The sequence below is a fragment of the Gnatocerus cornutus genome, chromosome 10 (assembly GCF_029298725.1).
Source record: "Gnatocerus cornutus isolate USDA-ARS CGAHR chromosome 10, icGnaCorn1.1, whole genome shotgun sequence".
Lineage (NCBI taxonomy): Eukaryota > Metazoa > Arthropoda > Insecta > Coleoptera > Tenebrionidae > Gnatocerus > Gnatocerus cornutus.
The window spans coordinates 7,614,383-7,628,776 of record NC_142242.1 but is presented as its reverse complement, the minus strand read 5'-3'; the positions used below and the strand labels follow the sequence as shown (position 1 = coordinate 7,628,776).

The 14,394-nt window shown below is 35.1% G+C and overlaps 1 protein-coding gene across 4 annotated transcripts in view; it reads right to left on the bottom strand.

The window, feature by feature from the left end:
* LOC148167567 (uncharacterized) overlaps positions 1 to 14,394 on the bottom strand; it is a 103,257-nt gene that overhangs the window by 7,838 nt on the left and 81,025 nt on the right. For 2 of the 4 annotated variants that reach the window (XM_088047808.1, XM_088047807.1), the window contains exons 3-8: positions 9,852 to 10,022; positions 5,850 to 5,994; positions 5,646 to 5,773; positions 4,970 to 5,293; positions 4,624 to 4,848; positions 462 to 702 (exon numbers count right to left, since the gene is read on the bottom strand). In XM_088047808.1, coding sequence (XP_087903934.1) covers positions 462 to 702; positions 4,624 to 4,848; positions 4,970 to 5,293; positions 5,646 to 5,773; positions 5,850 to 5,994; positions 9,852 to 10,022 — 1,234 coding nt within the window. The remainder of the gene's footprint in view (positions 1 to 461; positions 703 to 4,623; positions 4,849 to 4,969; positions 5,294 to 5,645; positions 5,774 to 5,849; positions 5,995 to 9,851; positions 10,023 to 14,394) is intronic. The other 2 variants (XM_088047809.1, XM_088047810.1) reach the window with 2 other exon arrangements.

Sequence of the window (14,394 nt, the reverse complement as noted above, 5' to 3'; positions counted from 1 at the left end):
TGAGTTCTGGGACATCCTGTATACGTTTATAACAGTTAAAAGGTTAAAAACATTTAAAAACACCCCAAAAAGTGAAAGAGTTCCCAAAATATTTTACTGTTTAATTAAGAAAAATGTGTCGCAATTGGGAAATTTTGGCGATGGCAGACAGGAGTAATAAATAAATAATCGTGGATTGAGAGTAAATAATTGAGGTACTTTTTGGACAAGTCCGTAAAAGTAGTGCTTAGTGAGAGGGGATATAAATAAGATTTTTGTTTGAAATAGTCGTCCCTTGTAGTAATTTCGAATCCGTGTCTTGTCGTGGATATATTATAGATGAGTCAGTGTTATTGGATGGTTGGAGTTGTATGAAATTAGGTGTTTGTGTGGAAAGTATCGTTTGTTTTGGGAGTAGTTAATTAATTCGTGTTTTAACTGTATGGTGTAGACCTTGGGCAACGTAATGAAACAAAGCGTACTTGCAAAGACAAAAGGCGATTTCGACGTTCCACGGGAGAGAGGGTTTCCTGTAAAAACTCTGTAGAGCTTCCATACAAGAGTTTCGGTTGCACCTGGATATGTCGCAGTGATGTAATATGGGGTTGAGCGAAACTTTGCAGTGGTAGTTGTTGTTGCAGCTCTCCATGGCTAAGTGGCAGGTGCTTTGAAATATTATCTTTGCTACTTCGTTCGAGTCTGAACGGCTATGGTCAGTCGAACCTGAAAGGAGCCCTATTCACTGAAAGTCGTTGAGAAGAGGTGTTATTTGTCTGACACTTAAATTTGTCGATTTCGATTTACTTTATTTGTTTGTCTTCGCTCTTAATGTACAGATGCACACGGCAAAGTAAATCGCAAAATGACGACGTTTTGTCGAATGATAATTGCACGACGTCCTGGAGAGAAAATTTACGAAAGCGGAATTAAAATTTCTATTAATAATAAAGGAACGGTCGAGCAATATACCAAAATAATATGACATGCCGAGATGGATGTTCGGAGGTCCGGGGCCGAGGGAGTCATCGGTGCATCAAAGGAATAAAGTTAGTTGTTACTAGTAGATCATTCTGCACAAGTCGAGCGCATGAGATATATAATGTATATATAATATATATAAAGTATAATACGTGCGATCCCCAAACAAGAGACCATGCAGATGGTTCTACGTGCCGGGGTACGAAGTGCATCAAACATGTGCACGACTTCTATTGAATTTCAAGAATCTGGCTAAAGGCTTACTGAACTCGCATGCACTCTGCACTAGGTCGAACGGACGCGACGCAGGACGAAGGACCCAGGTTTATACACGAACAACACGCCACAATGGCCATATCAAACGACCAAACTTAGATTCTCACGTACTGCTCGAGATGATGCTCTCTCGTACAAAATACAAAAACATCTCCACTGTTCTAACCAAACAAAAAAAGATACACAACTTTATTATTTTATTACAGTGGTGTGTTATTCGTTTATTTCACCTACTAAAAACAAATTATTTAAGAGCCTATTTGTACATATACACATCTTTTGTTTAGTATTCCATGTACTTGTATATTTTCTGATTGATTCTTAGGTACACTGGTGGTCAAAAAACCCTCTAAACTTGACGATTCGTACGCTCTGGAACGTTTTAACTTAACTTTAACCTACTTAGAATAAATTAAGACAAATAGAGCTTTCAGCATGCAGAAGCACATTCGCAGAAGCTAGAGATGAATAAGTTTGCTGGAACATGTGTAGACCTGGAGGTTGTTAAATATTAGTCAAAAACAAAAGTTATGTAGCGAGATATTATTTTTGTATAGTTACGTACGGAAATTTATTATTATTAACCTGAATGGAGGTAATAGTTTACAACAAGTTTAAACTTGTGGCCAAGTTTCGCAGTCTAAAACGTTACCAGTTTTGCCAATGTTCACCCACGTCGAAATGTGTTCTATTAAAAAATTTTCTACGGACGGGTTATACAGGGTGAACCCGAATAAAGCAGTTTAATATAATGGCCAAATTTGGCGTTCCGAAACGTCACCCTTTCCGAAAAGAAAATTAATAAAATTTTCTGCAGAAATCGCTTTGAAAAGTCAATGTCAATGTCAGTCCAGGCCATAAAAACGCTAACAAACAAGTGGCAAAAAATGTATTTCGCATTGATCGTGGTAGAGAAATGTTGGTTTTACAGTGCCAAATTGTTCAAGTTTGGAATATTTACTCTTTGTCAAACGTTTTTTGGCCGCACGGTTTTAACATTTTTTGCGAAACAGTGTTTAAAGTCCCATAAGCGTCGAATATATGAGTAATCCGGGGGGGCTTTTTCATAATTATTATCTAGAGTTTTTGATATTGTGGTTGATATTTTTGTACATTATTTAAGTTCCCTCTAAATATTTATTTAAAATAGACACTTTCATTTCCAAACATTGTTATTTTAATTTCAATCAATCAAAGTAAAAATTTTCAATTTCAGCGCTGTCTCAGTCATATCCAAAAATTCAAAATCGTTTATTAGTTGTCAAAATAAAAAGTATGATTGCATTATTTTCGGAATTTTGCAACTTTGGTTTAACTCTGCCCACATAAACATAAAATGATTTAAATATGGCAAATTAAGGAATGGCACGCCTCGTTTACTCAACACATTATAAATTGGACAGTTCAATGTGTGGACATTTCTAGCCCGATTTGTGAATCAGACTTTCAACAAAAAGTTAGAAAATTTTAAGAAGCGGAGTTTTTTAGTTGATGTTAATTACCGATGTATACGTTTATTCAAGGTTTTAGAATTTTTTTATAATTTATATAACATATTTAGTTTACGAATAAAAATAAAATGTAGGCTTTTAATTTGTTCAAGTTAGAGTATTATTTGTCCCGCCAGTGTACCTATTTAATTATACAAATTTGAATGAAAATTAAGTGAGCCTGGTTTATGTTATTTAAAGTTTACAAAAATGAATTTGTGTATATAATGGGGTAAAATATTCGAGTTAGGGCCGCTTTTACAAATTAGTCCTTAGATAAACCCTGGAAATGCGTTTTACAATCAGTGGTTAGTTCGTAGAATAGATAAACTTGAGTATAACCATGGATATTTCTTATTCGGTCGACCGGCGATGGAATAGTGAGTTATTCCTGGTAAAAGTGGGAATTGTATGCGTGTTTACCTGTCATAATTAACATATTTCACTTCAAAAATTTTTGCAAAGTGCTTCAGACGTTCAAAAAAATTATGATTTGCATGAGAAATTTTTAATTTTTTTGCAACTTTTGTGTTTTCTGATATAAACTTATCCAAAAAATGTAATAGAAGAATGTATTAAGAAACCAAAAATAACAGCAAGTTAAAAAAATTAAATATACAAAAATTATTAGAAAAATTAAGATACAAATACTCAAAGATTTCGAGGAACTTTATCTAAAGCAAATGAAGATAAACTCCAAATAGAGAATGTAAACGAATTTAAAAAAGATGGATGATCTAGTAAGTTTTGTACAAATGTGTAAAATATCTACGATTTGAAATTGCAAATTAGGAAAAAATTTAATCATATTTAAATTTAAAGAATAATAAAACAAATAAATTTAGTGAAGTGGAAGTTAGAAAACTTGTTGAATTCTAAATAATCTTGGATTGATAAATAATATCTGAAAAGTTCTAAAAAAGGAGGAAACTAAGAATATATTTATAGCCATAAATAGGTTAACATTATAAATAAACCTGAATAAAGATATGTTAACAATATTTTTTCTTTATTTTTTATACTTTTTTTAATTTGACATAACAAAAAAATTATACGTGATACGAAGTTTTTGAGACAAAGGTGTTGTTTAGTACTTTGCTTAGATTTCAAAACTTTCAAAAAAGGCACTCAAAATTAATTTCAATTTATCGAACAGTGTAATTAATTACATCCAATTGATTCACAGAAGCTACAAAAGTCGGCTAGTACACATATTAGGATTGTAGAACGAATTCTATTTTGAATTAATCTTAACAAAAATTTCCAAATGTACTTAAACGGAACTTTCAATTTTTTTATCATTTTCGATTACTAGTTTTTCTTATAAATACATACGTAAAAATCAATCTACTCGTACTTATGAAAGTTGTTTGACAATTTCCTCATCATAATCCGAATCAAATATTGGTACATCATCACAACGTATAAACCGTCTTTGTCCCGTTCATTTGACAAACAAAATTAAATAAAACTTGGGAATTTTGTTTCCAGTGTTACCAATTTCGCTTATTTCCGGTATAGCTAACCTAGACCGAAAAAGTACTTGTAAAATTGGTCATCATTTATACCATAAAAATAAAATTATGCCTAGGATAACTACCCCGAGCTTATACAGGGTTTATACTTAATTTGTAAAAGCGGCCCTTAGTGGAATGTGTTGTGTAATAAGATGGGAGTAATAAAAAGTAGAGTGCGTCGGTTAGGAGACAACATCATCATGAGCAGGTCGGTAATACGGTAGTAATCGGTATGGTATGGTCGATCTCCAGGTAGTGGATGGGATCCTGGCGCCGCCTGTCCGGTCGACCCGCGTGTCCCTCGAACGCCCCGACGACCGGACTGGCCCGAACTCCGGGGTTCCAGCGATGCAGCCCCGGAGTCGCGGCGCTCGTATACCTACTTGGGTATTTCTGGTGTTGAGCGGACACTGCAGACCCGTCGAGATCCTCAGGGTATGGACTGATGTTAGAGCTCACCGATGGTTTCCCATTGTTCTTTAAAACACTCACGCTGATGTGATTGTGGTCAGCGTGTGCGTCCAGTCCGTTGGCCGCGTCTACTAGCGGGTTTTCGACAATGGCATTGCCTAGCCCGTAGTCAAATGAGGCAGACGTATTGTCCGAAGCTGAAATCAGCTTAACTGAAATCAAGTCCACCGATCTGACGCTACGCTAACAGGCGAAAGACACAACCAAGGAAACATTATACTGTACAGAAGTAGTAACTTGTAGAGAAAGCGCTCTCACCCGGAACGACGAGCTCTGGAAACTGTAAGGAGGTGACGAGCGTCTCTTCTACTGACGAGTGAGAGCCAAAGGCTGTGCTGTTGGTGCCGGTGCCTGTGGCTACGCCTGTAGCTGTGCCTGTGCCTGTGTCTGTGCCCATGCCTGTGATTGTGCCGGTGTTGCTGTGCGTGCGGAAAGTGCCATGGGCTGTGCCGTGCGATGAAGACGGGAATAAAAAGTAAGGATAAAGGTTGGTGGGCGGCGACCAGAAATTCCTAATAAACTCTTGATCGGGATCTAGAGGGGGTTGTGCCGGTTCAGGATCAGGAACAGGAGGAAGAATGTCTGAAACAAAGTAAATAAAGAAAAGAGTCACCGGATAGGATGTACAGGGCGATTCCATTCCACAAACATCGACATGCTCTGGTGCGAGTTGACCGACTTGAAATGCCGGAACTTCCACATGCAATAACAAACAATCGGATTTCCACCGAGGATGACTTTCTCTTTCTTTCATTCTATCGCCATCGTATCATTCACTCTTTAACGTGGAATTAAATCAACGTTCTCTGTGATCGTGCAGGCACATCGGATTAAAGGATTGGAAGAAACTGATCAGATTGTAGGGTCAGAATCAAAGGGATATATAGCAGCCGCACAAGATGGCTGGAGAAGGATAGGAAGGATGCCTACTTACCCACGCAAGGGTTGTGGTTTACCATGCTGAAAATTCGATCGCATCGTTTCTTGTTATGGTTATTCGGACATATGCAACCGAACATCGGAGAACGACGTAAATTGGTCCACGACTTGTGACACAGATCTCTGGAAGATGGAAAACGTTTCGTTCCGGATGTGATCAATGTCGCGCGACTTAAACGCCACTCGACGCACGACTTACCTGTCGTCCATGCGACATTTGTTATCTCGCACTTTGCAGTTCGATTTGAAGTCTTCGTATAGTTTCAGACATTTGCCTTCTTGTTGGCATGCAGACAACGCATAATTGCACGTCAGCAAGGCCTCCATAGGGTACGGGTCTTTCTCTAAAATAAACCACATTATTACTCACGCCATCAAGCATCATTCATTTTATTTATCCTACTTTTACAAATTCTTAATCAATAAATGATTGATGTTTGATTTTATTTATTTAACTACATCATGCTGAGGTGACTTAAAAAATTACAAGTTTTAAGCTAAAATCGTTACAGAGTACGAATTGCTGAACAAAGTCTGTTTTTGAAAGTTAATGTTTCAGACTCGTAAAAATTCTGTACCATGTCCCTGATAATATCTCCAGTAAACCGTTTAGGACTTAATTGCGTTCCTGCAGCATCATTTTCCAGGCTCATTCCAAACACTCAATCGCAACAACCGATAAAGCAATCAAACAAGTTGAAATAAAAAAGGAAGTAGTAAAAGTTCGGCTCGCGGCGAAGAACGCGTTGGACCGACAATCACGAACGGAAGTGGAAAACAACGAAAACATACGTTTCAACAAGACGGCCAATTGCCTATTTCAATGCGACTGGACGATATTTATGACCGAAGCTCTTGCCAGGATAGTCGAAACTACAAATTAAACGCGATCTGTAATATGTGCCCATTCTTCAATCTAGACGTCGGCATTACGTTTAGCGAACGGAACTAAAACAATTTCGAACCAGCCAGCAACACAAACATCATATTAAGCGAAATATATCAAAATGATAGTGATCGCTGAATGAACCACACTGCTGTATAATACCTGCAAAACTAAAAAAAAGTCTCCACTGTCGAAAACAAGCTCTATCAATAACTAACTGTCAACTTATCGAGGATTACGGAAATCGTGTTTCACAGTTTAACAGTTTAGTTATAAACTAATATGATTATGTTGCTATTTTCAATTACAAGGTAGTTATTCCATCTTTTATTTGGGTACATTGTGGAAATGTTAAACCCTAGTTTCAACGAGTCAATAATTAAAATTGTCAATTCCAGATTCGTGCTTTAATTAACGAACTTTAAATCAAAGTCTTAGGACTGAGTCACTGTTTAGAACATTGTCGCACTTTTTCAAAAAAACTTTCTGCACTACTATTGGATTGTACAGAAATGCCTCACCCTACAACAATCTACAGAGTGTTTATAAATCAGAAATGGAACTTCGTAATATATCTTCTTTGTCTATGGTTAAAATTTTGCGCTTATTTATTGTGAAGTGCAAAGAGTGCGAGTTGTCTTGCTGTTCAGGTTCACCAAAACCTATTTTGTGAAAACAGCGTATGTAGTCTAAAACGTCTTAATCGAATTCTGAATGTTCTATTTATGGTTAAGTTGTAAACATGAAACCTACACCCTGTATATCTGGTGGAAATTATCTATAAAATGACCATTAAATCTGTAATAGACAGTGAAACATTTTAACAGGTTCATTGTATTTTATTTTATTTATATTAATCCAATGTGTTGAATAAACGCATTTTCTATCAAATACAGCGCAGAGAACAACGAGGTATTTTCTACTAGTAAGTGTTTTATTTTAGGTGGAAATCTTAATGCGGAAACCGTAAATTTCAATATTCTATAACGCCAAATTCACGACTCAAAGAGACATGCACTTGCGAATTTGGATTAATCCGAGAACCAAAATTTTTAACTCTTGAATTGGTAGGTCTTTGTAGCAAGTAGTTGAAATCGAATAAAAGTGCATCTTCTCCGGGAAAAATGCCGTTTTGATATAAAAGATGAAAACGCGGAAATGAGCAACAACCGGCGGCAGTTTCCGATCTGTGGTTTGAAGCGAAAAATCCATTTACACTCTTGAACTACTTTTAAATAATTACAACATTTAATGTCTGCTCGTCTGGTTTTCATGCAACACAGGCCATAAATAGTTTAATTTAGCGTCATCGCCTCTGGATATCCGCTTAAAACGATCGCCGAGTTGATACTCTTTGAGAAAATAATTAACATCCGAGTAACACAAAGCAAATTTTGCAAATGAGCTTCGTTAATTTCAATCAAACAAGTTCTTGAAGCATGAATCATGCCCACAATTTTTCTTTTTACAAGAAAATATGACTTTTCATGAGATATTTTTCAGTGTTAGTTTTAATAGATATTCTCGGAGCAATGGATTGTCGTGAGCAGACTTTAAAATTAATGGAAAATAGTGGAAACTCATTCAGGTGTCTAGATTTAGTTAAACCCAGCACATTGTCCCTTTTGATTAGACTGACCGGAAGCTACAACCCTACAATTGCGTGTGGGAAGAGGAAAAACTTTATATCTCAACCGCTTTCCTTCTCCCTTATCGTTTTCAGCCTCATTTCCGTTCGTTACGTCAAAATTTTACGACCGGGGTAATACATATTTTCAAATTTTATTATTAGATTACTTGAGTTGAAAATTTCGAGGGGCCTACATATCTTCAGAAGAACTGACTTTAAGGCGCTTCATAAACTTGCCTTACTAACACGAAATCTACATCAACATCTCTTCATGACTACCATAAAATGCACCTCAACTTTATGCCACTGCATCGCCGACTACTAGAAGGTAGGTGGTACACACTATTCTCTTATACGTTTTCGAGAATTTTCAATTCAAAGAAACGTTAGACGTGTTTAATTGTTAAATTTGTAATTTTGGTAATTTTAAGGAATCACTAGTTTTGTATATCAATTGTATAAAAATTCTGCTAAATTGCAAAATTTTAGATTAAAAAACATAAATTTTGAAAATTTTTGGTTTTAACGCGAAGCAGAAATATGTGAAATCTACTCTAAAATTCGTAACTTTAGTAATTTTAGTGCAAACGCTATGAAATTTCAGGAAATTACTAGTTTTAAATTGTATATAAACCCTGCCAAATTAAAATTTTAGATCAAAAGACACAAATTTTAAAATTTCTGTTAAATAACTCATTGTAAAAATTGTAAAATAATTGTATATTATCTTATATTAACTCTGCCAAATCGCAAAATCGTAGGTCAAAAGACATAAATTTTAGAAATTTTTATTTTTAAGACGAACCTGAAATATGAGAAATCCTTCCCTAAAATTCGTAACTTTGGTGATTTTAGTGCAAACGCTACGCAATTTCAGAAAATTACTAGTTTTAAATTGTATATAAACTCTGGCAAATTGCAAAATTTTAGATCAAACGACACAAATTTTAGAAATTTTTGTTTTTAGTTGAAGCAGAAATATGAGAAATCCTTCCCTTAAATTCGGAACTTTGGTGATTTTAGTGCAAACGCTACGAAATTACTAGTTTTTAATTGTTTATAAACCCTGTCAAATTGCAAAATTTTAGATCAAAAGACACAAATTTCAGAAATTTTTAGTTTTAAGTCGAAGCAGAAACATGAAAAATCCTTCCCTAAAATACATAGCTTTGGTAATTTTCGTGCAAGCGCTACGAAATTTCAGGAAATTACTAGTTTTTGATCTTATATTAAATCTACCTAATTGCAAAATCGTAAGTCAAAAGACACACATTTTAAAAATTTCTGTTTTTAAGTCGAAGCAGAATTATAAAAAATCCTCCCCTAAAATTCGCAACTTGGGTAATTTAGTGCAAACGCTACGAAATTTCAGGAAATTACTAGTTTAAAATTGTATATAAACCCTGCCAAATTCAAAAATTTTAGAAATTTTTGTTAAATAAGTCATTGTAAAAATTGTAAAAAAATGTACGCAGCTATACAAAATTCTCACTACATTTAACTTAAAAATTTACTTATTTTTTGCATAAAGCTTCATTCATTCATATTCGATGAGCAAATGTAAACAGCAATTGATTGACTGTATTTGCTGTTTGATTTATTCATACCAAGATGTTTGTCTCTGGATAAGATATCCTCGTGTTGAAATATTGACACATTAATATTTTCTTATACGTAAAAGTTACCTTTTTTCGTGACGAATATACAAGGATGGTCGAAGAGAAAGTCCCTGAAGGAGTTGCATTCGGGATCTGCATGTGGTTCCCGACACAGACACGTTGGTTTGAAGAACGGAAAAGCTTGAAGTGTGCGAAGAGCTGCCTGGCATTTTGTTACAGTCACTGTTGAACACGCGACTGAAAAAAAGTTTTAAACTCTTAAAATATTTATAAATTGAACAGACTTTCGAATTTAAGGAACATCACTACAACTTATCATCTGACAGCACCTTTGAATAATCTAGTAGGAATTATTTTGCTCAAAAAGTTTCGTCCAAGAGTCCAAGACCTTATTTATTTAATATTAACGGTTTTCCTTACATTAATAAAAAAATTATGAGAAGAAAAGATGTAAACACAAAAACACTTATTAATTCAAAAGAAATGTACTCTTGCAAATACTGAGAGACTTTCATGTTAATAAATTATTAAGACTTGGGTATACATTGTTGTCCAGCCTCATAAATGGTTGTGGTAAAATGCCATTACATGCCCTAGAAATGTCGTTGTTTCTGTTATAATAAAAGTATAACACGGTTCATTTTTCTTGATGTCAGATTCTAAATTACATGTTAAAACTGTGAAAAAAACAGAAAAGCTAAAATCGGAAAAAAACCAAAAGGCTACACTGAAAAAAAACATATTGATTTTGTCATTGTTTGAGTTTTTTAGCGTAGTATTAATCATTGCAATTATTTAATAGTTTCACATTGGAAAACCTCCCACACAGCTCATGTTTTTATCTATGCGACAACGTTTTTGTTTTTCCCCTCTCGTAATTGTATTTACGAAGCAAATTTAATGAAATTTTCTCGTTAAACTGTGCAAAAGCACATTAATTATGATCGAAGCTGCCATTAAATTATCTGTAACGTAAGCGTCCGTGGCGTCTGAGCACCAACACAGCGATTTGCATAGATCTTCTCTGAGCGACCTTGCAACCCTTACTCAACATTTGCATCCTTAGCTTACATTAATAATGGTAATGTGTACCTGAGCGCAACGTAATTGGTGTCATTACATATTCTTATTTAACGGAATTTGATAAAAAAAATGATCAAAGATTAGTGATTTTATTAGAAAAAGGTTTGTGGTTAAGAGTTAAATTTAGACGATCGATAAGGAAATAATGTATCGCTTATTCGAATGAAAATTCTACTTCAGCTATCTTTATATAAAATCTACATAATAAACATAAAATAGGTTAACGTGTATTTAGAGGTTCTAGATCAGGTCAGTATCGGAAATGAGTAAAGCAGAAATAGCCCGGCGCATCCACCAATTTGTAACCTGTCTAGTGTAATTCCGTTAGTAAAGCTCAGTTAACATCGGTCAAATAAATTGCTAGATAAATAAGAAGAGAGTATACTAAATGTTAGCACTTTCGGGAACACTCAGATCAGATCGAGTTCTTAGCTGCTCCACCAGATTTATTCATTTTTATTAATCACAATAATTCCAAAATTTGAAAAATATGTTAACTTACTATCCATCGTAAATGTAATTTAATTTCGACCAAAGTAAAGACATTTCAGGTTTGATGCATTTTTAATCAAATCGATACTGACCTGGCGGACTTTTATTATCCTTAGTTCTGGTATTAAATTAAATAAAACTCTAAAAGAAGAAATATTGTGCGATAAAATGTTACTAGCTTTGCATCCAATTGAAAATAATATAGTTTTAGAGTTTAAATAATTTTGTCGAGTTTGGCAACATCAGGATAATTACGAAAGCGTGCGCTTTGTGGTTCACAGTCCGATTTTATTTCCGCTAAAATAAAAATATCGGTGACCATTTATTCACCTATTTGTTATACAAAATGTGCTAATGACACAAATTTATTGCGCAGATTCCGCAAATGATTGGATTTTGTAATATCGTAGTTCAAACTTATTCCTTGAACTTTGAAGAAAATAAAAATACTCGGCTTTATCGAGCAGAAAATCTTTTGACATTGATTGAGAACGTTTTATTGTAAAAAAATTAATTTCAATGTATAATGGAGTGTGAATTCCAGGCACATACATTTTAAAATGCTAACTGTAATTTGGCGTCGGGACACAGACTCAGCTCTTAAGAAGAGCACGGCGCTCTAGTTCTTTATTTATGAAAAAGTTTTGTTGCGAGGGTGCGTTCCCTATTGGGCTTGTAGTCAAAAAGCGACAAAATCTGAATTATTCCCTTCTTTCAAATGGAATTTTTGATCTTAGGGCCGTCTCTACATGTGCGGGCAGCTTTAAGCATATTTAAAATGCATTCTTATTATATTGCGCCTTACAATGCTCGAATACCAACAATCAACAAAAAATTTAAAAATTATAATAAATCAATGATACCGAGTTTAGACAAAGTGCAATGTGGGTTGAGTTTTATATTCTTCAGGCTCAATGGAATTGACCTTTTCTCATACAAAGTATGTGGAGGTGTAAACTTTTTTATTTTGTTTTAAGCGTCATGTTTATTTTCAAAGAAAATTGTGTTTGTAATTTTTAAGTTGCTTTTAAGGTTTTTCGATTCAAAAACGTGCAGAAATGTTGTCAGTCAAAATGGCGGCTGGTAAATTGTGATAATCTTGGAGCTGGAGGCCAAGTTTTTGGGATTTGAAGCGAGATAAGCCTGATATAAGAAATTGGCAATAATGAAAATTTAGTTATAAGAAAAATTTTGATAAAACCGAGCTTATATACATGGCGTCGGTTCTGTCAGAAGTGCGATTCTGGTGGCCGTAAATAAATGTTAGTTATCCTGGAACAAGAAAATGAATCCTGGTATGACGTCAGTGTGTACTAACCCTCGGATCTATATTTGGGGGTTGTCGTGGTGGATTGGCAAAAAGCGCACAGCGGGGCGAATTCAATTTGGGATTATAAGGTGCAAGTGCGGCAGGTTCTCGTAGGTCAGGGAAGAAAGACCGCGAGTGGCAAAGAGTGTGGATCAAAGATATCCGAGTGGAAATACACACACGAGGCGCGCAAGGAGCCTCGGATCAATACAGCACCTTGAATAATTTATAAAAGCGTTCTGGCCTGCACTGTTCTAGCGGCTTGAGCGTGTCGCCTCCGCCTCCATCCACTTCACTCCATTGTCTAAATAGTTCGCCCTCGGTGTCTCCACGATGACTCACCACTCTGCGCGCTCTCCACCACATGACTCTCCACTTTCTCCACTTCTTCCACTCCCTGCCACACGTGCTTATCGCGCTTACACTTTCTGCTAATCTCCACACAGCCTCGCAGATCTTTGATAAGCGAATTGACCCACACAATAAACAACTCTAATGCTATTAACTCACACCGATCGCTAAATCGAAGCCAAGAACTACATCGGTCACAACCAAGGTCAGCCGCCACCCGCCTTCTGTCTAATTGTTCCACTTGCCCACGTCTCAATCGCACCATCGCACCAGAGGCATTCCAAAAACGCGCTTAATAATTTGGAAGAAGTAAAGTCCAAAGTTCATTATACTCCAATTCAGAATATTTTGTTTAAATTTGGTAGTTTTACTGTTTTTATAGTGATTCACAATTCGGAGTGGCTATTTTATCCCACGCACTATTTACCACAATTAAATTCGCTTAGAGCGCATTGTTTGTGTGTTATTGCGTTGGTTTATACTTCAAAGGATTCAGAACACAATTACTTGAATTCCTATGACAAGTTCAGATATATTTTTGTGCACAAAATTTCACGGGAGAAATTGAGACATCAGTGTAAGTTTTAATTGCAAAAAGTTCGATCATATATCATAAGATTAATCCGAGTTTGAAGGAAGAAAAATATTTGGAATATTGCAAATGTTACTTTCTTACAGCTTGAAACTCAATTACCATCGCTTCAACGAAATGAAACAATGCTAGTTTAGGTGTTGATTGTTGAGTATACATTGTAATTTAGCAACATTCAAATTTGGTTCAATTATTACAATTTATATTTAGAATAGCAGAGAATGATATAATTTACATCCTGAAATGAGTTCTAGTTTGAGTTCATTTTCTATTTCCATTCCTTCCATGTTGATACTTGACTTATTCAAGTCTTGCCACACTGAGAGGCATACAAACAAAGGTAAACATTTAGTTACATTTAACGATCGCCCAATTTGGCGATAATTTCATGCAAACCGGTCAACGTAGTGAATCCGTTATTAAAAAATAATTGCGGTGGTTTTTGTGGTGCAAAATAAATAATGAATGAATGAACCATGTTCTGAATTGTTGCGAGACACTTAATAAAAATGATGATACAAAGATCTTCAATGTATGAAATTCCTCCATCTATGAATTATTCTCGCTGACGTTTCTTTGAACATCATTTCTCAAAGTAAAAATATCTTGTTCATATACGTTTGATTTAAGCCCGAATCGAAACATTTATTATATCTGGAAATCTCGCCTCCTGAATGTAAATAAAAGTTAAATCTGGAATGCGTAAGATTTTTCGAGAATAAAGAAACATGTTCAATGCGTTGTAAGTTTAATAAAAAAAAATACGATGTGAACAATATTTG